Source organism: Nanorana parkeri, unplaced genomic scaffold, assembly GCF_000935625.1.
Source record: "Nanorana parkeri isolate BGI_ZX_2015 unplaced genomic scaffold, ASM93562v1 scaffold475, whole genome shotgun sequence".
Classification (NCBI taxonomy): domain Eukaryota; kingdom Metazoa; phylum Chordata; class Amphibia; order Anura; family Dicroglossidae; genus Nanorana; species Nanorana parkeri.
This window is the reverse complement of record NW_017306743.1, coordinates 809,796-837,636: the sequence shown is the minus strand read 5'-3', so window position 1 is coordinate 837,636 and position 27,841 is coordinate 809,796. Positions and strand designations below refer to the sequence as shown.

Sequence of the window (27,841 nt, the reverse complement as noted above, 5' to 3'; positions counted from 1 at the left end):
GGCTATGGAGCCGCCGATCGTCTATATGTGAAACACCCGGTAACGGGTGTTTGCATTGGTCGGGTCTTTTCTGCCCGTGCGTGCCCGCTAGGGGGCGCGCGCAGAAAAAAAATGCCGTCTGGCGACGGCAACCCGCCAATGCTGCAGTGCCGTCCGTCCGTTTTTTTACAACGGCGGATGGCAAGTGGTTAATTTGTATCTCTCCACATGATTTTACATATCTGACAGTCAAGCAGGAGCTTATTAAACTTAACTAAATATGCACATAACCCTCAATCTTGTATGGTGCAGCTACATGTATGTTTATGTAACTGGTATGTTATTTCACCCAAGATCAAGATGGTAGCGGACGTCCTGAGAACTTCCCAACTGCCCCTTCATCTGCAGACGGGACCCCGATTAGCCCGGAACTGGTTGCTCTGGACTCTTCTCTGCGTGCCCATCCTCCCGAAGCTGCTTTGGCAGATCTCCCTCAAAGCCTGCACACAGAAACTGGACCAGAAGATTCTGGGCAACTGCTAATGCCAACTGAAGCTGAGGATTCTGGACCAGGAAGGCCGAGCACAGAAGGGGAGGCCACTCAAATGGAGCTGTCACCTGCACCAACAATAAGTTAGTGTACCTCTCACATTACGATAATATGTTTATGTTAAGGCCAAGGTTAACTGATCACATTTTTTTTCCCCCTTTACATTAGCATCATTGTCCCCAGAGCGAGCAGAAGATTCTGATGCTCTTACAGCTGTTAGCAGTCAGCTGGAAGGCTCCCCTATGGATACCAGCAGCCTTGCGTCGGGTCCTCTGGAGGAGGGAGTTGGAGAGGCCTCTGGAGTTGTAAACCCAGATCAGCCTCTTGTTGTCACCAGCAGTATTGCAGTTGGCCAGCAACCTGTAGAACCTCTGACTACCAATGAGAGTCAGGTAGCTGCATCTCAGCTGAGCAATGAGAGGTAAGAAGTAAAAAAAGCAAAATGGTAAAATGGACATCAGTGTTTTCAGACTGATACTTTTGTAGAGTAATCCCCACCACTGTCTTGTGCAGTGCTAGTATAATCCATGTTTATTAAACGTGTATTCGTGGCAGATTTGGGTGGTTGTATACAAGGTTGTGAATAACTGTGGTAGCACTAAACACAAAAACAAAAAGGCCGTATAAAGGGCTTTAGATGTTTTGATTTCATATGATTTGTTCTTTTCTTTTTGGGGGGGGTTGAGCTCATACTCGATAAGTATAGAAAAATACCTGTTGATCTTGCCAGAAATGTCTTGAGGTTAACAGAAAGCACAAACAATCTACTCAAAATCCACTTGGCCCTATTGTAGTCAAGGTATACAAAGGCAGACATGTTTGAAGTGTAGCCTAAGTGGCAACCATGGCTACCTCTGAATACTTTGAAGGAGTGAACTTGGCCACCCAGAGACTGAAAGTGTTAATTTGCTGGATTACCAGGTTAAAAGATCAATCTTGTACAATTGCTTCATGCGTTGCCAGGATTCGCATGTGAATTCACATGCACATGTGAGGAAGTTGCGTCATCCCAAGCAAGCCAATCAAGATGGCTGAAGATAGAGAATCTTGGCGTATTTCCACTTTTGAAGAGGAATTTGGGAAAACACCACTATATAGTTGCGTTCCTACTCGCACAGCATTCATACAAATGTTTATCTTTTCAGATGTCTTTGTAATTTGGTCTTTGGAGCTTCCAAGTACAATTTCAGAGTGTCAGGAATTTCTGGCTGTCCCCATTGAAAGACTATGGACACTCTGAGCTTTCTCACATGAACATACAATGCTTTTAGATTTTTAACCCTTTGTAAGGACAGTGTTCAATTCAAGTTTTCAACTGATGAGTTCTGGCAACAAAATCCTCTCCACCTACTTGGATTTTTGAGGAAACTTCAGCTTAGAGAAAAAACATTTATTTAATTCAAGGGCAGGAAACATGTAAGCGGCACTTTTGTAGTAGAAAGACGGGTTTAGGAAATGTCAGTTGGCAGGGCTGACTACAGACTTTCTTGCAGATTAAGGCCTTGTTCACACCAAGCACGGAGCAGATCCAGAGCAGGTGCAGACCGTATCAAAACTGTGTCCAATGTATTCCAATGGTATTTTTTGCTCCAGTTCACATCGCAGCGTGCAGTTGCAGAGCAGATCCAGAGCAGGTGAAAAAACTGCAGCAGGCCCTATTTTACCTGCTCTGGATCTGCTCTGGAACGCATCAAAAATGCATGCCAATGCCTGGAACACACTGAAAGCCCATTTTAAAAAAGAGCCCGGAACGTGTGCAGAAACCTGACCGGATCTGCTCTGCATTTGGTGTGAACAAGGCCTAACAGGTGTTCTCTTTATATTGATAAAACAAATGAAAATGTGCATGTATTTCAAAGATGTACTGCATTTGTTTATATTTCTTTACCTTGATGCTTTAGCTTATTTCTTTAGTTCTTGTGATGTTACTGTTGTATGTTTTATGATCATCTGCCCTGAATGCTTAGGTATCTCTTTCCTTTCAGCTCCACAACAACCCCATCTAATGAGTTGCCTCCTACAAGAGATCCTGCTGTGGCCTTGTTGGCAAGTGATTCGAGTGGCATCCTGGAAGAACCTCTGCCATCTACAAGTAGTGAAGACGAGGATCCTTTGGCTGGTTGGTTATTTTGTTTTTACACCAAGCTTTTATAACCCGGCATGACGAGTAACTGTTTTGTATTAAATACGTAATAAAGCATTGTTCGTTACTATCCTCACATTTCTAGGTATAAATCTACCTGAGGGTGTGGATCCATCATTCCTTGCAGCTCTTCCAGAAGACATTCGAAGAGAGGTGCTTCAGAATCAACTGGGCATCAGGCCTCCTGCTCGCGCTCCTCCTTCTGCTGTCCCGGTCATTCCTCCGCCTGTTGTAGGAAGTGCTGGTGTCACTGAGGTCAGCCCAGAGTTCCTGGCTGCATTACCCCCAGCCATACAGGAAGAGGTATGTTGAGGCTTTTTGTCATCCTGGTAAATGAATTTCCTGCTTCCCTTTTTTCTTTCTCGTCCATTGAGACTCGGGTAGTTATTTCACCTTTGTGAGATACTGCTGCCTACAGGTGGATTGTACACTGTCAAACAAGCCCAGGATCACCCCTACTACCGCCAGCATGCCTCAGTTGTTAGTGTTCTAAGAAGATGAAGGTCTTTTTTATTTTTCCAATTTTGATGTGTAAATTCCATTTTGGATCTAAAGCCACTGAATGTCTTTGCTCACGCTCCAAAATTCCATATGGAGTCCACCAGGTCTGTCATTGCCTCCTTTTACCAGAGAGACTTTCTAGCTTGCTGGTGTATCCCTACGCTTCTAGTACATGGTCCTGCCCTTCAGCCTCCTGTGTGCAGCCCAGGTGTTGGCTCCAATGCAAGCCCTGCTGCGCTTTTGTGTCATCCCCATTGTGGAATACTTAGATGACCTCCTGTTGGGGGATCAGTCTGACAATGTCGCTTTGTTCAAACAGCTGTTTGGATGGATCCGGAAGCTTCAGAAATCATTTCTAGAACCCATGGAGTATCTGGGTCTAGTCCTGGGCACAGTGCATGCCAGCGTTTTTCTCCTACAGGATCTGATATTTAACACTCCAGTCCAGAAATTATCAACACTCTGCTTTTTCATGAGTGCATGCATTTCTAGGGTGGTAGCCTCCTTCAAAACAGTTCTATTTGCCAATTGCACTCCAGACCTCTATTCACAAATGGTGTTTCTCCATGGGACAAAACCTTTCTTCCTACAGCTTGGTCTGGATCACTGCATAGCTCTCAGTACTTTCAAAGGTCAGGTATTCTGCTTTCTATCTGGTTTCACAAACCATTGGCCTTTCACTCCTTGATTAGGACCTTGGTTTAGTGTTTCTCCCATGTAGATCCCGGTTCATTCGTCTGTAGAACTGAATCTGGATTTCTTTGCACTTCAGGGACTGCTATTTGATCCCATTAGAGACCTTTCTCTCTATTCTCATCCACAATTAGCTTTGTGAGGCGATCTGTTTCACTAGCAGCCTTATCCTGCAAGGAACTTTTTCTAAATTTGCATAGGGACAAGGTGTTGAGGCCCAGGACTTCTTTTCTGCCAAAGGTAGTTTCTGCCTTTCACTTCAACCAGAACTTTGTTCTTTCGTCCCTCTCTCTGTCTCCAGTTATGTTTCCCTCCATTGTCTGGATGTGGTTCAGACATTGAGACTTTCTCGACCACCGCTTCTTTCTGAAGGACTGCTTTTCTTTTGGTCATTCCCGATAGTCCCTGTAAGGGTGCAGTAGCTTCTACGTTCCACTACGTTTAGCAAGCTCAGACGGACCACCATCCAAGCTTATGGTCTGATCGGGTTCCAGCCTTTCCTGTCAAGACGCACTCTACTAGAACTGTGTGGCTTTTCGACATCAAGCAACTGTTTCCCAGATTTGCAAGGCTTCTCACCTGGTCTTCTGTTCACATGTTCTACAAGGTGAATGTTGTGGACATATCTGATGCCAGCTTCAGACATGGGGTCTTTCAGTGCAGGTCCTTTTTAGCTGCAGGCAGTTCCCAGTTATTTGGGCCTGTTAGTGCCTAATTGCTGTGTTGCACACTCAGGCAACTTTTGGACATCCTGAAAGACTTCTGTGTCCCTCATTGAAAGAGATTGAAAATGGGCTATTTTGTACTCCCTGTTCCTTTTATTGGAGTCCATTGAGGGACACGGGTCCCTTCCCCCTAATAATAATTGTGCTCTCAGCACTGCTTTCCTACAAAACTAAGTCATGTTGGAGTGTAAGGCATTATCCTGGGCTGGCATACATATTTTTTTTGCCAGTGTCCTATTCTATTGGCAGTATAACCTGAATGTGAAAGACTTCCCATGTCACTCAAACGTTAAAAAAAAAAGATTTCACGGAGAGTACAAAAATCTTACATTAAATTCTTATTAGTGACTTTCTTTTGTTTTGGTTTTTAGGTTCTTGCACAGCAGAGGGCAGAACAGCAAAGACGGGAAATTGCCCAAAGCACCACCTCCGACACCCCAATGGATCCAGTAACCTTTATTCAGACTTTGCCATCAGATCTACGCCGCAGTGTTCTAGAGGACATGGAGGATAGTGTTCTAGCAGTGATGCCTCCTGACATTGCAGCAGAAGCACAGGCTTTGCGCAGGGAACAAGAGGCTCGGCAGAGGCAGCTCATGCATGAAAGACTCTTTGGGCACAGCAGCACTTCAGCACTCTCTGCTATCCTCAGAAGTCCAGGTAATGGAGATATCAATAACGGTTATCTGTGGCTGTAAATAGAATTGTAACGCGCACTGAGCGGCACCACATATAATGATCGGGTGCCTCTACAGCCGCCGTAACGCTTGTGTTTAAACAGCCATTGCTGGCTGTTTTTAATAATGACCGTTTCTTGCTCATGTGCGCGCTGGGCAGTGCGCAAGAGCAGGGGCAGCCAAGGGCATTTATAAACGCCCAGCTGCATCTAGGAAGCTCCCTTCCAACCATTTATTTACAAAGGCAGGACGCGCAGCGGTTAACCACCCTCAATATAAGCTACCTAGGTCAGGAGGTGCCCAAATTTAAGTCCCACCACCGGACTGTGAAATCTGGTCGTCCTCTTCACCCATCTGAGCAGGTGACTGAGCTAAGAGGGATGGAGGAGGTCAGGAGCAACAAATATAGTAGAATGAATGTATAGGGAGGATGTGATGGAATTCACAATGTAAGGCCAACTTGTGCCATAAAGCAAACATTTTTCCTAAGAAAAGTGTAAGCTATAAAGAATTATTTTAAGAACATATCAATGCAGAAGGTTTTTAGGAAAGTTATTAAAGATGTAAGCTTTCAAAACCACTTAGATCTTCAAAAGAGAAAATAAAGTTATTAACACTTGTTAAAAAGAAAAATACTTTCTACAGTATCCCGATGTTAATTTATTAGTTGGTCTCTGGAGTTCCTCTTTAACAGATAAGTGTGCCGTAAAACAATGTGCACTAATCCTTTTTGCCTCCCACATAACTTAATCCCACCCTTCCCCTCCACAAATCGTATGTACCAAGATCTGGCAGACACGGTTTTGCTGTTCCGTCTAGCACTGCGTTGGTTCCTCTGCTTGGTGCACCTGCATGTTACAGCCTAATAAACTTCTATGGGGTGTTCTCCCAGCCAGGAGAGGGAGACTAGCAGTGCTGGATGTCAACAAACAACAGAGCAGTAGTCTTCAGATGTCGTTCAGTATAGTCCTTCCGAGGGCCAGGGTGGGATAGTTTAGGTCAGGGGAGAGGGCAAAGAGAATAAGTGCATTGTGACTAAAAGTGCACTTATTCTTTAACCACTTGCTGAGCGGGGTGTTAAACCCCCTTCCTTTCCTTTCTTTCTTGATGGTATTTAATCACCCCTGGGGTTTTTATTTTTACTATAGTAAGGAAAAATTATCCAATTTAAAAAAAAAAAACTTTCCCTATATTATAATAATCAAAATGATCTGCGCCAGTCCAATCCAAGTGCGAACTACAAAGCACTACTGCTTATATTATATTATGTCGCCTATATTAAATGATAAAACAGTTATTACTCAATTTTTGGTAAAATATAAAAGTCGGGGTCACGTCGGGTAAATAGACACCAAACATGTCAAGCCTTAAAATTGCGCGTAAACCTTATAAAACTGCAGTACCCAAAATTGGCCATAGGCGACTCTTTAAAAGCTTTTATGGCTCATCAGTTTAGTGTTATCAGTGATTTAAGGCCCTAAAATTCTTGCTCTCACTCCGACGTTTGCGGCGATATTTAACGTGTAGTGCAATTGTCGTTTTCATGTGCTGGCGCACCTGATGCGTATTTGTTTATATGTCCGTTAACGTGGGGGACTTAAAACATTTTTGGGTTTATTTATTTTTTTTTCTACATTTTTTTTTTTTAATACGTAATGTTATTGCTATCACATAGGGGGGCTAACAATCCCCCTATGTGATAGCACAGATACACTGACCGGTCCTCTTTATGGAGACATTAGGGGTCTACGGGCAGACAGCAAGCAGTTAAACAATACAAATCCCGTCAAACTGTACAGATTATTCATGATCTGTTGGTCATACAACAGAGTGTGAAAAACCTCTATCTGTTAAAGAAAAAAATAAACCTTGACTTTCATTTTGTCTTTCCAGCATTTACAAGCCGCTTAAGTGGAAACAGAGGGGTTCAGTATACTCGTCTGGCAGTACAGAGAGGAAGCACCTTCCAGATGGGAAACAGCAGTACCCACACAAGGCAAGTGTTTTGTCAGATTTAGATGTAGGATTATAATCTGTGACAAGCTGATTTTCTTTTGAGAAGCCAGTCAACTAGCTTTTTCAGAAATAAGATCCATGATAGCAGCTTTCATAGTTATATAGTTAGGTTGAAAAAAGACACATGTCCATCGAGTGCAGGTCCACGATAGCAGCTTTCATATTACTGCCATGACAGCTATACTTTAAAGATGAGCTTCAGGCAATCTGCAGTTTAGCTTATAGCTGTATGTACATAACTACCGTGTTTCCCCGAAAATAAGACACTGTCTTATATATTTTTTTTGGCTCATAAAAACACACTAGGTCTTATTTTCAGGGTAGGTTTTATGCATGTTTTTATTTATTTTTTAATGTACAACAATCCACACTTATTCATGTACAAAAATATGGTGATCATGGGTGCCGTACCTTTCCAAGAGCAATTTGCTAACCAATCGCTGGCCAGAATGAGCAAAGCGCACTTTCACTATCGATTCCTCACAGGCGGAGTGCATTTGGTATCACTCCGCATGTGACAGGAGCCGGTGATATAGAGGAAACATCGGCTTATGCAGCTCTGCTCCCTCCGGTTCTGCCTTGCTTCCTCTAGCGATGGCTTCGTTGGCACCGCTGATTCTCTTCGGCCTCTCTAGCAGCTCTTCAAGTTTCCCCTTATGCCACCATCAGCCCTATGAATGGTCACAACTAGGTCTTATTTCCAGGTAGGTCTTATATTTTAGCAATTCCCAAAAATAGTACTAGGTCTTATTTTCGGGGTAGGTTTTATTTTCGGCTAAACAGGGTAACTGCAAAGGTTCAACTTATAGTATGTTTCATATAAGACAGTTTACATGATTTGCCACCATATCTAACATTTAAGAAACCGTTGTGGTATTTGCGTTTACACAAACCATTTTTTTTCCTCTCCTCCTAGGCCTGCAGGCAGTAATGTGGATAGTTTGCTCAGGCTACGAGGACGGCTATTGTTGGATCATGAAGCCCTCTCATGTTTGCTCGTGCTGCTTTTCGTGGATGAGCCAAAACTCAACACCAGCCGTTTGCACAGAGTTTTGAGGAACCTCTGCTACCACGCACAAACCCGAAACTGGGTCATCAAAAGCCTTCTGTCAATCCTGCAACGCAGCAGCGAGAGTGAACTCTGCATAGAGAGTCCCAAGAGCTCTTTAAGTGGCCCTGATAAAAGGGGTGCTGCCAAGGGTTGTTCTTCCAGCCACGATAGTCGTCCCTTAGAACTGCTGCACAAAATAGAGTCCAAAAACTCCAACCAGCTTTCTTGGCTGTCTGTCTCAATGGATGCTGCCCTTGGATGCCGAACAAACATATTCCAAATCCAGAGGTCATTGGGACGCAAGCACACAGAGAAGCATGCTGCTTGTGGCTCCACTGTTCACATCCACCCTCAGGCTGCCCCTGTGGTGTGCAGGCATGTGTTGGACACCCTTATACAGTTAGCCAAGGTAAGTGGAAATGTGGTTGAGAAAACTGAATGCATAATGTACATATTGCTTTAGAAAAGCATGGCTCAATTAAGTTTGCTGTTCGTTTTGGAAGTCTTTTCCTCGAAGTAAAACAAAGTGGACCTGTTGCTTATTAAGCAAATGTTGCTTCGGGTTGAGTAGGGTTTTTTCTCACTAAAGAACAAACAGATGCTCACTGCCAAAATAGGTTTTAAGTATATCAGTCAATTAAAAAAATGTAGGCCCACCTCGCACCGCGTTCTCACGCGTCTGCTTTTGTTTGCCCACCAAGATTTTGCACTGCCGTCGCTTGGTCCCAGAGGTGAGGACACAGAAGTGGTTTCTGTGTCAAGTTAGCTAATATATGTAATATCTAACTTGACTTTACAATTCCTGAAATAAGCTGACCTTGCTATTTTCTGCTTCCAATGATAACAATACAATGGTTAAATGAAGCAATGGTCTTATTTATACAGAAATATAAATAAACATATTAAAAGATAAAATAGCTACAAAAGTAGTTCATCAATAAGACAATAAAGAAAATACTTTACGTAGCAAGTCCATCCTCTGGTTCTATGTCTTGGCTGGGCTCAGAGAGAGAGAGCAATATGGCTGAGCACTGGCTTTTATAGTACACAGGACCCATTCATACACGTACATCGACACCCCTTTTACCCAGAATTCCGTATGTCCCTTATAGGTCTTTCGGCCAATCCGCATCTTCCTTCATATTTGTCCGCATGCACTGAAGTCCTCCAGCCGGGGGCACCATCGTACTGCATGTCATTCCTCTGCCTAGGTCAACACCTCGCCCTTTGATCCTTAGATAATGGACAGACACCTTCAAATGCAATGCAGGATATCTTGAGGGTGTCTTCCAAATGCGCATAACCCCCATCAACACCACAGGGTGCAACGAGTGACGTCCTGTCCAGGTGATTGAATCTCACCTTTATCACTTCCCTTGCCATGCCTCCTGCGGGGATGAATACCATGGCCTCCAGCACTTCTAAGGGCCTGTTCACACGACGTCCGTTTTGTGTGCTGACCGGCTCCGTACGCTGCTGCACTCAAAATGCATCCCAATGTATCCCTATGTGTTTTATGGGCTCCAGTTCTCACGTGCGCAGTCCGTTCAGCTTACGACAGAAAAAATACAGCATGTCACATTTTGTCCGGTCAGGAAACGCAAACGCGTCAAGAACGCACTGCACTGCAGCTAACCTACTAACAGCCCCACTCCAGCTGGAACGCGGCAAAAACACACTGCATCAGTCTGCAGATCCGCACCTGATCTCATGTGAACAGACCCTTAAACACAGCTGGTTTCATTGACCCATGCAATCTTAGATTCAACATTTGAAGATAGATGTTTACCAGTTTTAGTACATGAAAATATTGTACATTCCAACATTATCCACTCACTCCAGCCTAACTCAAAGCAGTGTGGAATAGGGGCGTACCTGGTCCTGTGGAGAGCAGGCATGCTTCACACAATGTGAGCTCACTTGTTAGCAGCCGGGTCTTCATCAAGTCTAATAGAATAAAAGCCCAGTTCATTTCAAGGGTGACTGTATAGGGCCTGAGGCTGATGAACTACTAGCATGTATTCTTACCGTGTGTAGTTTGTAAGGTTTGTGGGAGTAATCTTTTTGATCTTGAAATACTGATTAAACAGCAGAATCTCTTGGTAGTGATTGCTAGTCAGAGACCATGTGGCCTGAGCTGGGCAGTAGCATTTTACTGGTATGCATGGCAAGAAAGAGGTATCTTTTCCATTTGAGATGTTTTTTGGTACAGTATGGATGTGCACTATTTATTTTTAAAGTGTAAATTTCTATTTAATTTAAATTAACTTAGACATTTGGCTGCCTCTACTCAGTATATTGTGTCTGAACAGGAGTGAATCTATTAAGGGACACAGGCAGTCTTTCACCTTCGAGTTATTCTGCTTCCTACAGCAGCATTTTACACTGGCAGTCATAAAAACTGTGGGCCAGCCCAGGAAAGCTCCTCCCACTACCAGCATGCCTTAGATCTAAGGTAGGGATGGCCAAACTCTGGCCCTCCAGCTGTGGTGACACTACAAATCCCATGAAGCATCTCTCTCCGGGAGTCGTGGCTGTGAGAATCTTGCAAAGCCTCATGGGATTCGTAGTTCCACCACAGCCAGAGGGCCGCAGTTTGGCCATCCCTGCCTTAGATCCTAGGCATATGTCCTAGGATAGACATCTGCTCTTAAGACCAATCTATTTTCTTGCTGGCACTTTTTTGTTTTTCGTTAATGTCAACTATTCTCTATCGATTTTAGTTGGTTAGATCCCCTAGTTTTCTCCTCCACGCTGGGAGGAGGGCACTGCAAGCAGTGGGCAGGTGCAATAGCCAGCCTACTATTGGCTATTGCAATTTGAAATGGCCAATAGCTGGCTGGCAATTGCACCTGCCCACTGCTTCCTGTATTTACGTTCAGCTGGCCTCTGCGGAATCTTGTCCCTGGCAGCTGTCATTCCCTGGGTGAAGCTTTTCAAGCGCCGTGTGCTTACAATACAATCATTTAAAATAATTATAAATGGTGGGGAAAAAGTCATCTATTGCAATGGCACCCCAAATGCGTTTCCCCACCCACTGTGTGATTGTCTGCACAGGAATGCACGGTACCACAATGCCGTGCGTTCAAGTGCAATTGCAAAAAATTGTGTATGCGGTTTTATTCCGAAGTAAACTTTGTAACACTGCATTTGTGTATTTTATTTTAAATTTAAAGATTAAATTTATTTGATTTTTTTTATTTGATCGAAAAATAAACGGCCAACTAATCAATTAGGAAAATAATCCTTAGTTGCAGCCCTATATTAGTGTGTGACTTCTTTTTTTTTTTGGACAGTGTATTTGTTTTGTCTGTCTGTGTGTCGGTTATTAGCTACTTTGCATTCGGCAGCCTTCCCATCTCCAAAAACTAAGAAATAAAAAGTTTTAGGTTTAGAAAGTAAAACAGAACAACATTATGGGTTATTTAATTTGCTTGTACCATGCTTTGCGTATGTAATGTGACTCTGAACTTGCTAGGCAATTTGTCTAATTCAGGAGGAGTTAATTCCTAGCACAGCCCTATCTCTCCTTGCACATCATAGCCCTTTCCTGTTCTGGGAGTGTGAGCTACTTTTGTGCTGGCCTCCACCTCTACCCTTACCTCCCCACATAGTCTTTTATGTAGCCGCTGGGGGAGGAGTCAATATTAGAGTGTCACTTAAGCGACATCACATCATGACATCACATCCAAAATAGCGGTGCCCAGCAGCAGTCTCAGGGCTTTTGGATTTCAACACACGGGAGGCTTTTGCAGGTAAATAACATGCATAAGATATTTTAAATGCACTTGTAAGCTTGTGGAAGATTGTTGCCGAAATATTCCGGTGATCTTGTCTCTCTAAATAGTTTGTATTATAACTTGAGCATTATGTGCTGTTATGACACCTGTTCTTTCCTTGTAGGTGTTCCCCAGCCATTTCACACAGCAGAGGACCAAAGAGTGCAATGTAGAAAACAGTGAAAATAAGGAGAGGAATATAAAAGTGACTTGTAGCCCCTGTGTTACTCTGTCTAGCAACAGTGGGCCCAGCAATATCTCTACGGACTTCTGGGACTTGTTAGTTAAATTAGACAACATGAATGTGAGCCGGAAGGGGAAAACCTCTGTGAAGTCTTTGCCTGTGAGCTCTGGAGCCGAAGCGGAAAGCTTGCAGGGCAGTTTGGAGGCCTCACCGTTGGGACAGCTCATGAATATGTTGTCCCACCCCGTCATTCGACGGAGTTCGCTGCTTACCGAGAAACTGCTTAGACTTCTCTCCCTTATTTCCATTGCCTTGCCCGATAACAAATTGCCTGATGGTGTGACTAGTCAAAGCAATGCAATCACTCCTGTACCCGCCCCCACCCCTGCAACTGCACCAGTACCTCTCCCTGTACCTGCCGTATCTGTGCCGATAGTCGTCAACCCAAGTGTAGTATCAAGTGAGTATTGCTTTATCTTCCCATACACTAGGTTTGTGCAACCTTGAGCTCATTGCTCTATTGTATGCATTTTTACAAGAATTCTGGTTTACAAGCAACTTGAGTGATTTTTGATTTAACTTTTCTTTCCTTTTTGTAAAGCCGTGATGAAAAGTATCAAGTCTACAGCTAAGTCGAGCGAGCTCAATGTGCCTGACAAGATGGCAGCTGCTGGGCTTACAGAAAAACAGCTACAGCTTTCTGTTGAGGTAAGAGGCCATTGGGGCTGATGCTGAAAGTTTAAAAAGCTATACATTTAACACAGAAGTCGTTTGTAGAACTCTAATGGAATATCCTCTATCCATAACTGAAAAGTAAGCCTCAAAATGCATTTCCTGATCATACATCACCGAATACAGGGAATTCTTGAACGGGTGGGTTATGCAGCTCAGACAGGAAGTGTTGCTGGCAAGTAGAAAGCAGAAATCACCAGCACTCACTAAATATCTTTGATGACCATTTAATCGGACCAATTGTCATGTACAAAATAGCAACGTTGCAGGACCGCACAGGATCCCTTCATCAGGGCGACAATGTAACAAGTGTTGCTGGCAAGTTCACCAGGTGAAAATAAAGGGGGGGGTTCTACAGACTGATAAGCTGCAATATATTACATTTTTGTTCTTGGGTTTCAATACACTCAAATCTATAGTTACATAATCCACTTCCACTGGATGCAACATGCTTTGTGTTTGTCACTTCTCTGCAGCTGCACCCAATTCTCAATATGTCATTTTGGGAGTACCTGACCTATATGGTCTCCGCAATGTGTTACCAGAACATCATTGCCTAATAGAAACAGGCTTTGTCTTACCTGTAAAATCAGTTTTTTGGAGTACATCATGGACACAAAGTTAATTCTTGAATGGATGGGTTACGCAGCTAGCTATAGGTAATTGCACACTGGAAAATCAAAGCTGTTTGGGCAGCCCTGTATAACCCCTCCTATTCCCAGCCTGCCTCAGTTTTTGTTTTTTTGCTACTGTCCTTCAGCAATAGACGCCTTCTATCTGCTCTGAGAGAAGTACTTGCTTTTCTAATGGACTGTTCTAACAAGTTTCTCCAAATGCTGCTCAAGGACCCCGGAGCACCGAGACCTGTTGGAGATGTAACTCAGACCGAAGAACATTGCTCCATTTATTTTGGTCATGCACCCTCCTTCAGACCTAGTTGGACCTGTTTGTGTGTCTGCTACAGCTTCTATTTGCATGTCACCTCTTGGTCATTCCTAAGACTCCCTTTCCTGGGGCAGCCAGCTTCTTGTTCAGCTATTGCTTGATGTATTTGGCATATTATCAATTGAAGGTTAAAGTTCTCCCCTTTCTAGTAACGGCTTGCTCTACATAGTGTTTAGTGCTTTTGGGCCTTTTAGCCTCAAGCTTCAATTTCCAAAATCTGCAAGGCTTGCCACCAGGTTCACTTTTACCAAGACCTCTGCAGATGCTACCTTAACCCTGTTTGCTGTTGCCTTTCCCTGTGTTGGTCTGCTTTTTGGATCTCCTATCCATTCCAAAATTAGTTATCGATGTCCTGTAATGTACGATCAAGTAAACAGGATTTTTGTCTCTGTAAAAATCCATCCGGTAATCTTCCTGTCACTGTCATGCTCATTTTCTGTACTGTAACTATGGAGAAGCAGCGTTGTCACAGGACTACTATTTCCCCCTCTCCTCTTCTCCACATTATCTGTGCCAACATAGGGCAGTGGAGCGGGAGATCAGGAAACACTTCTGCTTTAAAAAGTAATTTTAGAGCATTTTTTTTAAAGTGAAAAGGAGTTAAAACTCACAATATGCCACCCTACAGGACTATAAAGGCAAACAATGGACTTAAAGTGCTAAAAGGGTAGTTCTTTTTTTCAGTGCTGTGTTTAACATCAGATTCTTTTGTTCAAGGTGCTGACATCTCATTCGTGTTCAGAGGAAGGCTTGGAGGATGCAGCAAATGTGTTGCTGCAACTGTCCAGAGGTGACCCTGGGACACGAGACACTGTACTCAAGCTGCTGCTCAGTGGAGCCCACCATTTAGGCTACACCCTATGCAAGCAGATAGGTAAGCACTAAAGTAAATGCCTAGGCTTGGTTTCTGCAAGGCAAACTGATGCCTTTAGTATAATATGTTGTATATTAAAATTATATATCCTTGTTTTATCACCCAACCAGGTACTCTTTTAGCGGAATTACGAGAGTATAATCTTGATCAGCAGAGGAGAATACAGTGTGAGGTACTTTCACCTGATGGGTTGCCTGAAGAGCAGCCTCACAACACCAAACCCAAGGGTAAAATGCAAAGCAGGTGAGTGTGTACCCCTGGAGTCATCACTGCTTGGTAATTGTGATTGCTTATGTATTATTCAGAGGAATAGAATTTACTGTCAGATCTCATGCTACTATGTCTTTGCAATCTAGGTTCGACATCGCAGAGAATGTTGTTATAGTTGCATCACAGAAACGGCCATTAGGGGGACGAGAACTCCAGTTACCCTCAATGTCCATGCTGACATCAAAGACCTCCACACAGAAATTCTTCCTTCGAGTGCTACAGGTCATCATTCAGCTCAGAGATGACACCAGGAGAGCCAACAAGAAAGCCAAGCAGACCAGTAGATTAGGTAGGACTTGTCCGGCAATGTGGTTATCATAGGTAAAGGATATTTGCTTTAAGCGGCAATTTCTTCCTTGATGTCCGAACCGATGGTTTAAAAGAAACCGGTCATCACTGAATTATAAGATGCCATTGCAGGATTGTATGTGTAAGCACCACAACTGTTATCCTTCTATTACTTTGCAAGCTACTGTTCAAGAACTAGTATATGCATATCAGTATGTTGCTGATGCATAACAAGCAGCAGTGTCTGGACAGCCAAGTATCAAAGTGTGGCTAAGGATGACAGAATTGGAATGTGCACCTTCATAAACAATTCAGCACTGGCAGCTCCCATGTATCTGTTGCCAGGTTTCTTTTAAAGTGGCATTCGTCATTGCTTTTCATGGAAGATATTATTGAATTGTTTGACATCTGCACTTACTGATGCTCTCTAAGGCTGGGTTCACACCTGAGCGTATTTTTTCAGCTCGTTTTTTGGCACGTTTTTCCATTCAGTGAAACGTGCGTTTCACTGGCGGTATGATTTTTTTTGGGGGGGGGGGATTTCCTTATTTAGTAAGACCTGTACGCTGTATTCCCGAGTGTGGCTCGGGGTTTACGCTTGGTTAACCCCGATCCACACTCGGGGATACCAATGGAAACGCACGGAAAAACGCCCCAAAGAAGCTCCTGTACTTCTTTGGGCGTAGGGCGTTTTTCAGCGCGTTTCTACGCTATGTAAAACGCGCAAGGGGGAACCATGCCCATAGGCAATTATTGGTTTTCACATGTTGAGCGTTTTACAGCGCGTAGGAAAGCGCTGTAAAACTCCCAGGTGTGAACCAGGCCCAACACATTTATTTCTCAGTGGTGCTACTGTTTTCTTCAACATTTCCAGGAGGGTTGGAGACTTTCTCAACATTAAAAACCGCAGCTGCTCCCATTTGCATGTTTTTTTTCTGAGTGAATGTGATTTTTATTTCTAGAAAAATCACATTCAAGATGTTAGAGGGTTGTCTATGCAGAATGCCCAAACGTACTATCGTTACTTGGTCCATGAATGTCTACATTGAATTACTGACATCTCGTGTCTTTTGGCAGTCTTGGAAAAGATTAAAGGTGCCCATAAACATTAGATGTTTCCTTTCTGACATTCTTATGTAAAACCTAGACTGCCTCATGCATTGCTTTAACAGGAGTGCTTGTGGGACTATTGCCCATCAAGTTAGGGGGCAAAGTATCCCAAAATGCTTGTTTGACTTTTCCATTATATCCACTAGGGCCAACTATAAACTAAGGCCAGCTAATGAAAGGGGGGGCGGTGAATGAATGGGCTGGGTAACCAGTTAGGTTTTTTATATATATATATTTTTTTTTTAGTGACTAGATTTCAGTTTTAAATGGCTGCTAAACTTGAATGTAATGATCTTTTTTGACAAATACAATACTTGATTAAAAGAATGCCTTTTATATGTGTCTGGAGTTCAGCTTCTGACTCACTGGCTTTCCTAAGCATGCTGGAATTAATTTGTTTTGAGCAAATGATGACTGAATATGGTGGTGTGACCGCATTGACTTACTGTCATTATCTTCTTGCAGGAGCTGCCAGTCTGGCCTCTGCTAGCAGCATCCAGGCAGCTGTGCAGCAGCTGGAGGCTGAGGCTGATGCCATTATACAAATGGTACGTGAGGGTCAAAGGGCGCGGAGACAGCTGCAAACTGCAACGGTTAGCATGATGACTGGCGCTGGCAGAACATCCATCCTTAGTTTGTTCCTCCCTGTTTTTTATTTTATGTCTGAGCTTTTTACTTATTCAGCTTTTAATTGGCCTGTTTAGAAACTGTTCCATGTACTCTTGTTTGTTGCTTATTAAATAATCATACTAGTTATCTGTCAATCTTTTGCATGTTTTCCCCTGCTTATAGTGGCATTGAAGCACCTTGCTTTGCAAATCTATACTAGATGTTGAACGCATGGCATTATACAGTGTGCTGTTGCTGTGCGTCACTTATCTCCTGCTATCATCACCCTGCTCACCTTTCTACCCCCTTTTGTTTCACCCCATAGCAATAAACGTCCTCCTAACGCTTCTTTGTTTTCTTTAGGCCGAAGGCTCTGCACGCAGGGAGGAGTCTCCAATGGATGTTGACCAGCCTTCACCTGCTACACAGGATACTCAGCCAGTTGGTCAGTGTAAAACCAGTGGGTGGGAATGGATGGTTTTGGGATCTGGGAAATGTCTTTATCCATAGGGTTCTGAGCATTTCTTGTAATCACTAGGTGCCGAAGGATCTCAAGCTGCAGAGAAGAAAGAGGAGGAGAGACTACCAGAGTTGCCACTGTTGAGTGATCAACTGAGCTTGGATGAACTGTGGGACATGTTAGGAGAGTGTTTGAAAGAGCTGGAGGAGTCACATGACCAGCATGCTGTACTAGGTATAATATGGCATCATGTACACCCTACTGCAAATGGGCCTTCGTTAACGGGCATGTGTTTGCATCAGGCGGGTTTTTCGTTCAACTTATTGGGAGTGAAATACTCAAAGCGGGTCAGAAGGAGGTAGACTGCAGGTCGAATTAATCTGTCAGTGAATTCTGAACTGATGTCAAACTGACACTAGTAACCCAAGCCCAAAGCCTATTGACACAGGCCCAAGATATTAGGCATCAATAAGGAGGTTACAAGAATATAATTACACAAAGCTTCAGACCATAGGAACATCTGCTGTTTATTAAGATTATAGTTAGCAAAAGTGCTAGTCAATTAACAGAAGGGTTTCTTATAAGCTGCTGCATTGTATTCCTAAACTGTATGCATGCAGCATTAATGTGTGCGTCTCTCTCTTTCCTCTCAGTACTTCAGCCAGCTGTAGAAGCCTTTTTCCTGGTCCATGCAACGGAACGAGAAAGCAAGCCACCTGTACGGGATACTCGGGAAAGCCAGCTGGCTCACATAAAAGACGAGCCTCCTCCCTTGTCCCCGGCACCTCTCACCCCCGCAACGCCTTCTTCCTTAGATCCTTTCTTTTCAAGGGAACCCTCATCTATGCACATCTCATCCAGCTTGCCTCCTGACACACAAAAGTTCCTGCGCTTTGCAGGTAAGGCCCTTTGAAGCATGCTAATTCCTTAGAATAATCTCTTGGAAATGTTGCAACGTTTGATTGACTATAAATCTGTCAGTGTTGCAATATTACATAGCATTTGTCTCTCCGTGCTTTTTAACTTGGTCATGTTCAGTAATGTAAAATGTGCAAATCGAAAACCTGTGATACCACTCTTGGCTCACATTATCAGAATTTTGCATAATTTTCCCCCAAACCTGCAATCTGATTCAGACATTAAATCTAGAGGTGCACTGGAATGGAAATTTCAAAACCGAAATGTAAAAAATTTGTCTTACCGAAACCAAAAAAATTTTATTAGTTTTTTTTAAATCTTTAAAAAATATTTTGCTTTTATTTATTTTTAATCACTTTTTATTAAATATTTTTATTTTTTACTTTACGTTTAGGGGCTTCTGGTAACTATCAGGGGTCTAAACAGACCCCTGATATTTCCCTTTTTAAAATCGAAAAAAGATTGAGGACACAGAGTCCTCCATCTCTTTTTCTGCAGCCCCTGTTATCAATGAACAGGAATCCTCTATACTGAGTGTTCCTGTTCATTCATAACATGAGGACAGAGTATGGTTACTATAACCACAATCATGAATGAACAGGAGGTGATGTAGATCACTTCCCATTCATTCATAATTGAGTATATAGTAACCACACGCAGAGATCGCTGAATGTTTTGTATCTGTTCTCAGCTGTCACAAGCTGAGCGAGCGGTGCAGGGAGGAGAGCTCAGCCTCCTGTGACAGCGTGGGCTGTCTCCGCCCACACTCCGCTCTGCCGGACTGTGATAGGAGGCTGGAGCGGTGTGGGAGTAGAGACGCCGGCAGCTCACAGCGCTCTCCTCCTGCAGCACTCGGCCAGCTGTCAAACTTTCTCTCCTCCCCGCTCGGACACAGAGCAGCGCCCAGCGGGGAGGAAAGAAAGTAGGGATGCGCCTCTATCAGCAAAAAAAATTTACTACTTAAATCCTCTGTCATTTTGCAGTGAATTATAAATTTAGGTGCTTAGCAGACACACAACCTGATACTGTGCAAGCTTACTGTCCAGTTGTACCGTAAATTGTAATATTGCTCAGATTTAAAAATTTGTTGTGCTCTCCCTCAGTATGTGTAACTGAAAAAATAAAGTCTTCTCACATCTTTTCTTATTTTCTTCAGAGACTCACCGCACTGTGTTAAACCAGATCCTCCGCCAGTCTACAACTCATCTAGCTGATGGACCTTTTGCTGTTCTTGTTGATTATATCAGAGTCCTGGACTTTGATGTCAAACGCAAGTATGTACAGTCAAAGCTTTTACAAATAAGTTGTTCCATGCTGTCAGTTGCACTAGTCAAATACCTGGCTTTATAGGACATCTTGGTTTTTTTTTTACAAGCTACTGTAATAGTTTAGTAATCTTTATCCTTATGTTTTTCCCTTGTTCATCTTTCTGAAAAGATATTTCCGCCAAGAACTTGAGCGGTTAGATGAAGGACTGAGGAAGGAGGACATGGCTGTACATGTCAGACGAGACCATGTGTTTGAAGATTCTTACCGGGAACTGCACCGTAAATCCCCAGAAGAAATGAAGAACAGATTGTAAGTGTCGCAGGAATTGTTCTCCAATGGTGTGTTGCATCAGATGGATTCCTTGGAAAATAATAACTCTGGATAGTGAGGAAGGTTTAGAACCTCTGTCAGGTTTTATTGCTTTTTTTCCATCTGGGGGGCATTTCCCTTACATTCTGTCCCAGAGGCACTACGGAAAGGGAAATCAAATTCCCATTTCCAAATTCTACCCCGCTCTATCTCATGGGGGGAATTTGTCTGAAGTTCCACTTTAAATCAAACTGTATGATTTTGTAATGCCTTCTTTAGATAGAGAAATCGACTTTACACCATTCCCAGGTCTTATTTCTTCATACAGTGGGCTTAGAGCAGGCAGTGACTTGCAGACCTGAAGTGCTATAGAAGTTGCAAGAAAAAAAACTTTCTGGTGAACAAGAGCAAAATGAAGATCAACAGATAATGGCAAATTCCTTAATCAAGGATATTTTGATATACCGTATATTTACTCGAGTCAGCGCCAGCGCGTCATCTTACTTACCTCGCCGAGCGTCGCGTCACTGCTGCTCGGTGTGCGGCGCTCCGAGCGGGGTCATCTGGCAGTCTCCGGCCACCTAAATTAGGACCCGGAGACTGCCAGATGACCCCGCTCGGAGCGCCGCACACCGAGCAGCAGTGACGCGACGCTCGGCGAGGTAAGTAAGATGACGCGCTGGCGCTGACTCGAGTATAAGCCGAGGGGGGCACTTTTCACCCAAAAAAATGGGCTGAAAATCTCGGCTTATACTCGAGTATATACGGTATACCCCAAGGAGTTTGATTGGCACAGAATTATTGCAATGCACAAGTTCTTTGGGATACATGGCCTTGGTGGAAGAGGTAGGATGTGCTTTTTAGAAAAAGTACAGGTGAAGAGGAGCGGCCTTCTCCCTAATTGGCTTTTTTGCTTCCTGATTATGTCTGTAAAGGTGGATGTGCCTCTTGTATCATGGAGTCATTATAAAGCATATATGTTTTTCTGCCTACAGGTATATAGTATTTGAAGGGGAAGAAGGTCAGGATGCTGGAGGACTCCTAAGAGAGTGGTACATGATCATCTCCAGAGAAATGTTTAACCCCATGTATGCCCTGTTCCGCACATCTCCTGGGGACCGTGTCACCTACACAATTAACCCCTCTTCCCACTGCAACCCCAACCACCTCAGCTATTTCAAGTTTGTTGGTCGGATAGTTGCAAAGGCAGTGTACGACAACAGGCTACTGGAGTGCTACTTCACACGCTCTTTCTACAAACACATCTTGGGCAAATCAGTCAGGTATGTAGTCATCGCATTATGCCGAGCTCTGTTTATATGTCACATATTTCACAATGTCTTGGTCATTTCTAGATTTTTCTCCAGGTTTTTTTGTTTCTGTCCTGTGATGGACTACAATCTCATGTTTAGTTTGTATTAAGATTGTAGTCCATCATGGGAGTGAGCTTGGAGCGGTGCTAAGTGTGCGGAACAAAGGGAGGGATATGTGTGCAAAATAAAAAAACAGTCAGTACTTCTTTTCAATACATGCACGTTTCCTGTGTTTTGTCTGCAAAATAATGGTTGAACCTGCCAGATATCCAGACCATACCCGTGCTCTCTGGCCATGTTGCACCTAACAGTCCCCGTTTTCAGACCTCCCTAGGTCTCCTCTGAACTACAGAACACCACAAATCAGAAGTGAGCCACGGAGGGTGAAAACGCTGCTCCTCCATAGACCGTGAAATGTGTGGTCACTTACAACCCCCCACACTACAAGGCTTAAATGCTTGTTTTGTCTGGGGGGGGGGGCTAAAATAAATCCGATTATACTCACCTCAGTCCTGCAGTGATCAGCGCTCATTTCTCTCCCCCTCTGCTCTGGCTTGTCACTTGGCATCCTAACATCTTAATGCAAGTCAATGGAACTGCATTAGGCATGATGTCAGCGGTCCTTAGTCTGCCGGGGACCGGTCTAGAAGTCAGACAGGACCAAACATCACGTGAGCATACTCCCCTTTTTTTTTAGCCCCTAGACAAAACAAGCACTTCTTTAAACAAAAGAACACCGCGCTATCTACCCCCTGTGTTCAGTCTCCTCTAAGAGTTAAATGATGGCTCCAGTGTATAAATCAGAGGATCTCAGTCCTCCTCAACCAGTTTTTAATCAAGCGGTGTTTCTTGATCAATTAAAAACAATCACTTAACCCTTGCAGTGTGGGGATAAGTTATTTAAATTTCTGGAATTCTTCTTTTGAGAAATCTGGCACCTTTTGGTATAAGTGGTGTAAGGCATGCTCCTATTCCAAGAGTGCATTCCACCTGGAGAAATACTTACCTTGGTCTGCAGTCTAGCGATCTTCACCACGTAGCTCTGTCCGGAGCGGTTAAGCGTCCTTTTAGAATCATCTGCATGTGTACTGCATCCTCATTCATTCCTATGGGGAGAATTGTACTTGTCAGGATCTCTGGAGGCCGCCATAAGTAAGACTCCCCATAGGAATGGATCTGCAATTGCTTGGGTACATTTTCTGTACATCACAAATGCACACAATTGAGTTTCCTTATGTCACACATCCAATGGCCTGTATATGAGCACATGCCATCTGCATAAAAAATTCAAAGATTTGTGGCTTTTTCTATAATTTCCTTTTGTAAGGTTTTTGTTGTCCCGACACTTGGTATTGACATTGAGAAATGCTAGACCCCATATCCACAATACAACTTTTACGTTGCAGATACACTGACATGGAGAGTGAGGATTATCACTTCTACCAGGGACTGGTCTACCTGCTCGAGAATGATGTCTCCACACTGGGTTATGATTTGACATTTAGCACTGAGGTAATGTAATGTTATATTGTATGCGGGGTCATCCTGAGTGAATCACCTCAGATGGAGGGATTTATAGGTCGCCTTACTCAAAGGCCCCAATAGTTCCCGCTGTCCTTACATTCTCCTTTCTCTGTTTTAGGTCCAGGAATTCGGAGTGTGTGAAGTGCGTGACCTGAAGCCCAATGGTGCAAATATTATAGTCACAGAAGATAACAAGAAGGAATATGTCCACCTTGTGTGCCAGATGAAGATGACAGGTAAAGAATCAGGCAGCCTGTTTTTAGTATGTGGTGCTTGTAGCTGTTCTGTTTATAAAGCTAGCACTGGGAAGTACTGCAAGCTGCCATTACCGACCATTCCTACTGAAACTGCTTGTTTCCTGGCTGTCATGCTGGTGCATTGTCTTAAGTCGTTACTGAGTCACTGATTGGAAGCAAATAAACCAATGAGGAATTCAGACTAATTTTTCGGTATGCATGTTCAGTGATTGTGACGCATGGACTTGACACCTGATAGCCAGGCAACAGAATTGACTGCCCCCATATTTCTGTCATGGCAGGCCCACTTCTGTTCGTTTCCTAGCAGTCTGGATGTCTGAGTAGCCAGAAAAGGAAACCTGTATTGAGAGATTTGTAGGTTGCCATTGCTGAACTCCCCAAAATTGTTGCCTAGATTTGGCTTCAGTTCTTTCTCCTTCACCCACTCCAAGTATACAGATCAGTAATTTAGTTTCGGCCTGCATGCTTAACCATGTCAGCGGTGTATGAAGTACTGAGGCTATGTTCACACCATGCCAAGACCAGATCTGGCGCACATCTGCTAACGCAGTGCATTTTGAAGCGATTTTTACCATGTTTTGGTGCAGGTTTTTTTTTTAAAGCTTAAAATGGGCTTTCAAATGCAGTCCCTTCCAGTGCGTTGCCTTGCATTTGTATGCGTTTTTGATGCGTTCCAGTGCATTCCAGAGAAAATGAGACGAGCAGTATTTTTTTTGTCTGGTCCGGAACGGACTGCCCTGGTGTTTACAGAGCACCGAAAATACCATCGGGATGTTTTTTTGATCCGGGAACAAACTGTTCTGGTCTGGACATGGTGTGAACAAGCCCTGAAGGCAACATAGCAGCTAGCATTTATGGCACGAGGTCCACCTTGGCTGTCTTGCGTGCATTGCTGACTTCCTGTTATGGGCCATTGTGTTAGAATGCATGTGTCCGTTATCTATAACACATTCCTTTGTCTTCTGCTTCCAGGTGCCATTCGTAAGCAGTTAGCTGCTTTCTTGGAAGGGTTCTATGAAATTATCCCCAAGCGTCTCATCTCCATCTTCACAGAACAGGAACTGGAGTTGTTAATATCTGGGCTGCCCACAATAGACATTGATGACTTGAAATCCAACACAGAGTATCATAAGTACCAATCCAATTCTATCCAGGTGAGTACTTTACCGAATGCGTGGCAGAAGAAGCAGTCATTTATTTCTATATGCAGAGATTTTGAACAATAGACTTTCATTTGATTTAAAGCTGAACTCCAGTTAAAAAAGAATTGAGACTTTTGGGTTCTGGACAGCTTTCTTCAGCCCTCTATCTCTGGGCTCAGGCTGTCATGGAGCCGGCCTTTCCTTAACACCACGGCAGCCTAATCGTTTTTGTGTAAAATGTCTCTAATAAGAGTCACTGCTTGGGTAACTTCTTTCAGTGCAACTGTGTGCTTCACATAGAGCTGCGCCTGCCAGCTAGATAGCAAACTACATCAGTAGTATGCATCATATCATGGTTAACGAAGTAAACCCAGAAAAATGTAATTTTATTTTTTTAGTCCTGACCAGAAAAGTGATTAAAAACCATCCCATTCCCTTCAACTGTTTAAGAAATCCTATCCTGTTCCATGCGTGAAGTTTTTGAATTTCCATAATTTCAATTCTTGTGGTTTTTCATACAATGACTTGTAATGGGTGTTAGGTGGAGTAAAACATATGGATAGACTGTACTATACCGCTGTCTTATTTTTCTTATTAAAGATTCAATGGTTCTGGAGGGCGCTGCGCTCTTTTGACCAAGCAGATAGAGCCAAATTTCTTCAGTTTGTCACTGGAACCTCCAAGGTACCTCTCCAGGGCTTTGCCGCACTTGAGGGAATGAACGGCATCCAAAAATTCCAGATACACCGAGACGACCGCTCCACAGACAGGCTGCCTTCTGCTCACACGTGGTAAGTAACAAAGTGCAGCCATATAGTGCACATTAAGGTTGTCGGGTGCGTGTATGTTCACAATCAATGCAACACCAGGAGGTAGTGTGGAGGAGGATGAACAGTCACATGTTTACTGATGAGATCAAATCCTTGATGATTATCTCTGTTATTAAAACACATTGAGAGATGATACAAATAACCACTTGCCAAGCATGCGGGTGAGAGAGACCTGAAATGGCCCCCAGACCTCTTTATAACAGATATAGAAAACTGAGTGGAGCTTGATGTGGAGTAGGGCTTCGCTAGTCTCTATAGGTGGAACATTCTTAAATACCCTAACCCCTTCCTGCGCTAATGTAGATTAGTGTTCCACTGTATGATGCCCCGTGCAGAGGATACATTACGTTTGAAGCTGCAGCACCTTCTGGTGATCGCTCTGATCTCTAGGGGGAAGTTGGCTCAGCAACCACTTTGCCTTGATCAAGTTATGGGCATGATGAACCTTTTCACTGCCACCATTGTAGCTCTAACGGCCAGGCATTGATAGGATGAAAGCCCGGCAGGGTCATGCCTGTGGTCTCTCGCTGTAGTAGGGATTCGGGCAGCTGTGCAGCCACCTGAACACTTCTACATGTGAATGGGTGGCCGTGTACGTGAGTAAGGCACCACCTATACATGTGGTTAGGACACATACGTCTTGTACATCCCTGCACGTGCCAGAGTTAGAACAATCAATTTAGGGCCTTCATTTTAGTGTAACTCTGATTGGTGGGCTCTGACGGTTTCTCATGCATTGCCCATTTAAGATTTTGATCTTAGGTGTGTTTTTTTGTTTTTTCAGTTTTACAAGCGGTCATCATTATTATTCTATAAAAGTTTCCTTTTTAGGTCATTAGTGTGTCATCTTTAAGCCATTCACAGTGGCCCCTCTACATTAACAGTCTCAGACCGGCTGGTGATTTCTAAGGATGGGCTCGGGCGTGTTCGCAGCTCCACATGCCGAGCCCGCCAGGAAGCTGGCATCGCCAATCACAGGTACTGAGACATTTTCCCGGTACGCAGCTGCACAGATCCGGAAATGTCTCAGTGCCTGTGATTGGCGCTGTCAGCTTCCTGGCGGGCTCGGCACGTGGAGCTGCGAACACGCCCGAGCCCATCCTTGGTGAATTCCAGCCATTGTCCTGGAAAATGCCTACACACTGGTTTATTGACCAAACCTAGACGTATTTGAGGTCCCTGTACTCCGGGATAAATCACAGAAAATAATTTATTGTAAATATATGGAATAGTATGAACAAAACTTACATTCTTGTTTTGTATTGTTGTACATTTCTCTGCTTAGTATAAATACATACTGTATATACGGAGTATTTTTCAATACAAACAAAGTTAATTATAAGGCCCCATATGTGTGAAAATCTTTGACACATAACAAGGCAAAGTAAAATGCTGTATACCGAAACTTCAAAATGTAATCTGGTCACGAGGATATTGGATTACCCCAGGACCATTACAGTATTTAAATCTTTTGTAATTGAGTAAACCTGGCCACTGCCTATATTTCCTGACTTTTCGGGATACAGATTACCACTTCAAAGATAAAATGACATTTGACAATTGAGCGGTAAACATGTCATTGCTGTACGTTAACTTTTATCTTGTTTGTTCAGTTTTAACCAGTTGGATCTACCAGCCTATGAGAGTTACGAGAAGCTACGTCACATGCTGCTTTTGGCCATTCAGGAGTGCTCTGAGGGGTTTGGCCTGGCCTAGGATTGCCCCCGCTGTATAATGTTTTCTACTGTTGGACTTCAAGAGAGAGGAAAAAAGCAAAACCAAGCCATGCATCTATCTTGCTCACCCTGCTGGCACCAAGAAGAGGGACTTGCCTTCTAAAGCTGCCGCCTGTCTTCGGTTCCCTTCCAATGGCGAACTGGCTGTGCTGAGACTTGAAATCACTGCTCTGGGGGAATGTAGAGAACGGAGAGGAGCAGGGGGGAAAATTATATATAAGTATATAAATATATATATTTTTCTGTTTTGCTTTTCTTCAGTTTTGCCTAAAGGATGAGTTGACACACACAGCTCTTCAAAAATAAAACACAAAAAAAAAATCAAAAAAAAAAAAAACCTCTGAACGCAGGGTAGAGAAGCTGGTGAAAAATGGTAACGTAAATTTCTGCAAATATGTGAAACAAAATAACACAAAAGAACCTTTTTGGAGGAGAAGAAAACTAGAGCACTCTCATTCTGAAATAGCCACTATTCCCTACGCTATTTTTTCAGCTTCAAATAAAAATTCGGAGGTGTTTACCTGTAAATAAACCACTGAATGGAGTTTCCTGATTAATACGTTTTTTTTTATTTTTATTATTATTATTTGTTCATGCCCCGTTTCTGGTGGTGGTTGGAAGGTTTTTTAGGGAAGGTTTGGGAAGTAGAGTTGGGATGAAAGGTGCGAGTGGGTAGGATCGAACAACAGAGCCTATGAAGACTTGGGTTGAGAGGGACCGACAGCCGTTAAAGTTGTGTGGCCTTTTAGACCTTGCGAAGACATTTCCCACCTTTCCTATTAGATCTCTTCTTTGTGAGAGTGTGAAGTGACGGGACACGTAAGACGCAGAGAGAGGAGCAGTTAAATTGCATCGGGGGAGTAAAATGTAAACACGAATACACAATCTAGCCAAGGGTTAATTTCCCCCACCCCATATTTATATTTTTTTTCTTTTTCCCCGGTCCCTATTAGGTTT

At 43.4% G+C, this 27,841-nt stretch overlaps 1 protein-coding gene across 1 annotated transcript in view; it reads left to right on the top strand.

Annotated features, from left to right (window-relative positions):
• Window positions 1–27,220, top strand: part of HUWE1 (HECT, UBA and WWE domain containing 1, E3 ubiquitin protein ligase) — a 121,077-nt gene extending 93,857 nt beyond the window's left edge. The window contains 24 exon segments of the mRNA XM_018560716.1: window positions 334–612; window positions 698–950; window positions 2,515–2,648; window positions 2,758–2,975; window positions 4,963–5,251; window positions 7,162–7,264; window positions 8,201–8,744; window positions 12,239–12,812; window positions 12,900–13,006; window positions 14,693–14,849; window positions 14,960–15,092; window positions 15,206–15,408; window positions 16,983–17,110; window positions 17,490–17,571; window positions 17,665–17,820; window positions 18,240–18,485; window positions 19,661–19,778; window positions 19,942–20,082; window positions 21,078–21,365; window positions 22,802–22,907; window positions 23,038–23,155; window positions 24,149–24,330; window positions 24,919–25,109; window positions 26,762–27,220. Of these exon segments, the coding sequence (XP_018416218.1) occupies window positions 334–612; window positions 698–950; window positions 2,515–2,648; window positions 2,758–2,975; window positions 4,963–5,251; window positions 7,162–7,264; window positions 8,201–8,744; window positions 12,239–12,812; window positions 12,900–13,006; window positions 14,693–14,849; window positions 14,960–15,092; window positions 15,206–15,408; window positions 16,983–17,110; window positions 17,490–17,571; window positions 17,665–17,820; window positions 18,240–18,485; window positions 19,661–19,778; window positions 19,942–20,082; window positions 21,078–21,365; window positions 22,802–22,907; window positions 23,038–23,155; window positions 24,149–24,330; window positions 24,919–25,109; window positions 26,762–26,864 (4,853 nt within the window). The 3' untranslated portion in view covers window positions 26,865–27,220.
• The last annotated feature ends 621 nt before the right edge of the window (window positions 27,221–27,841 follow it).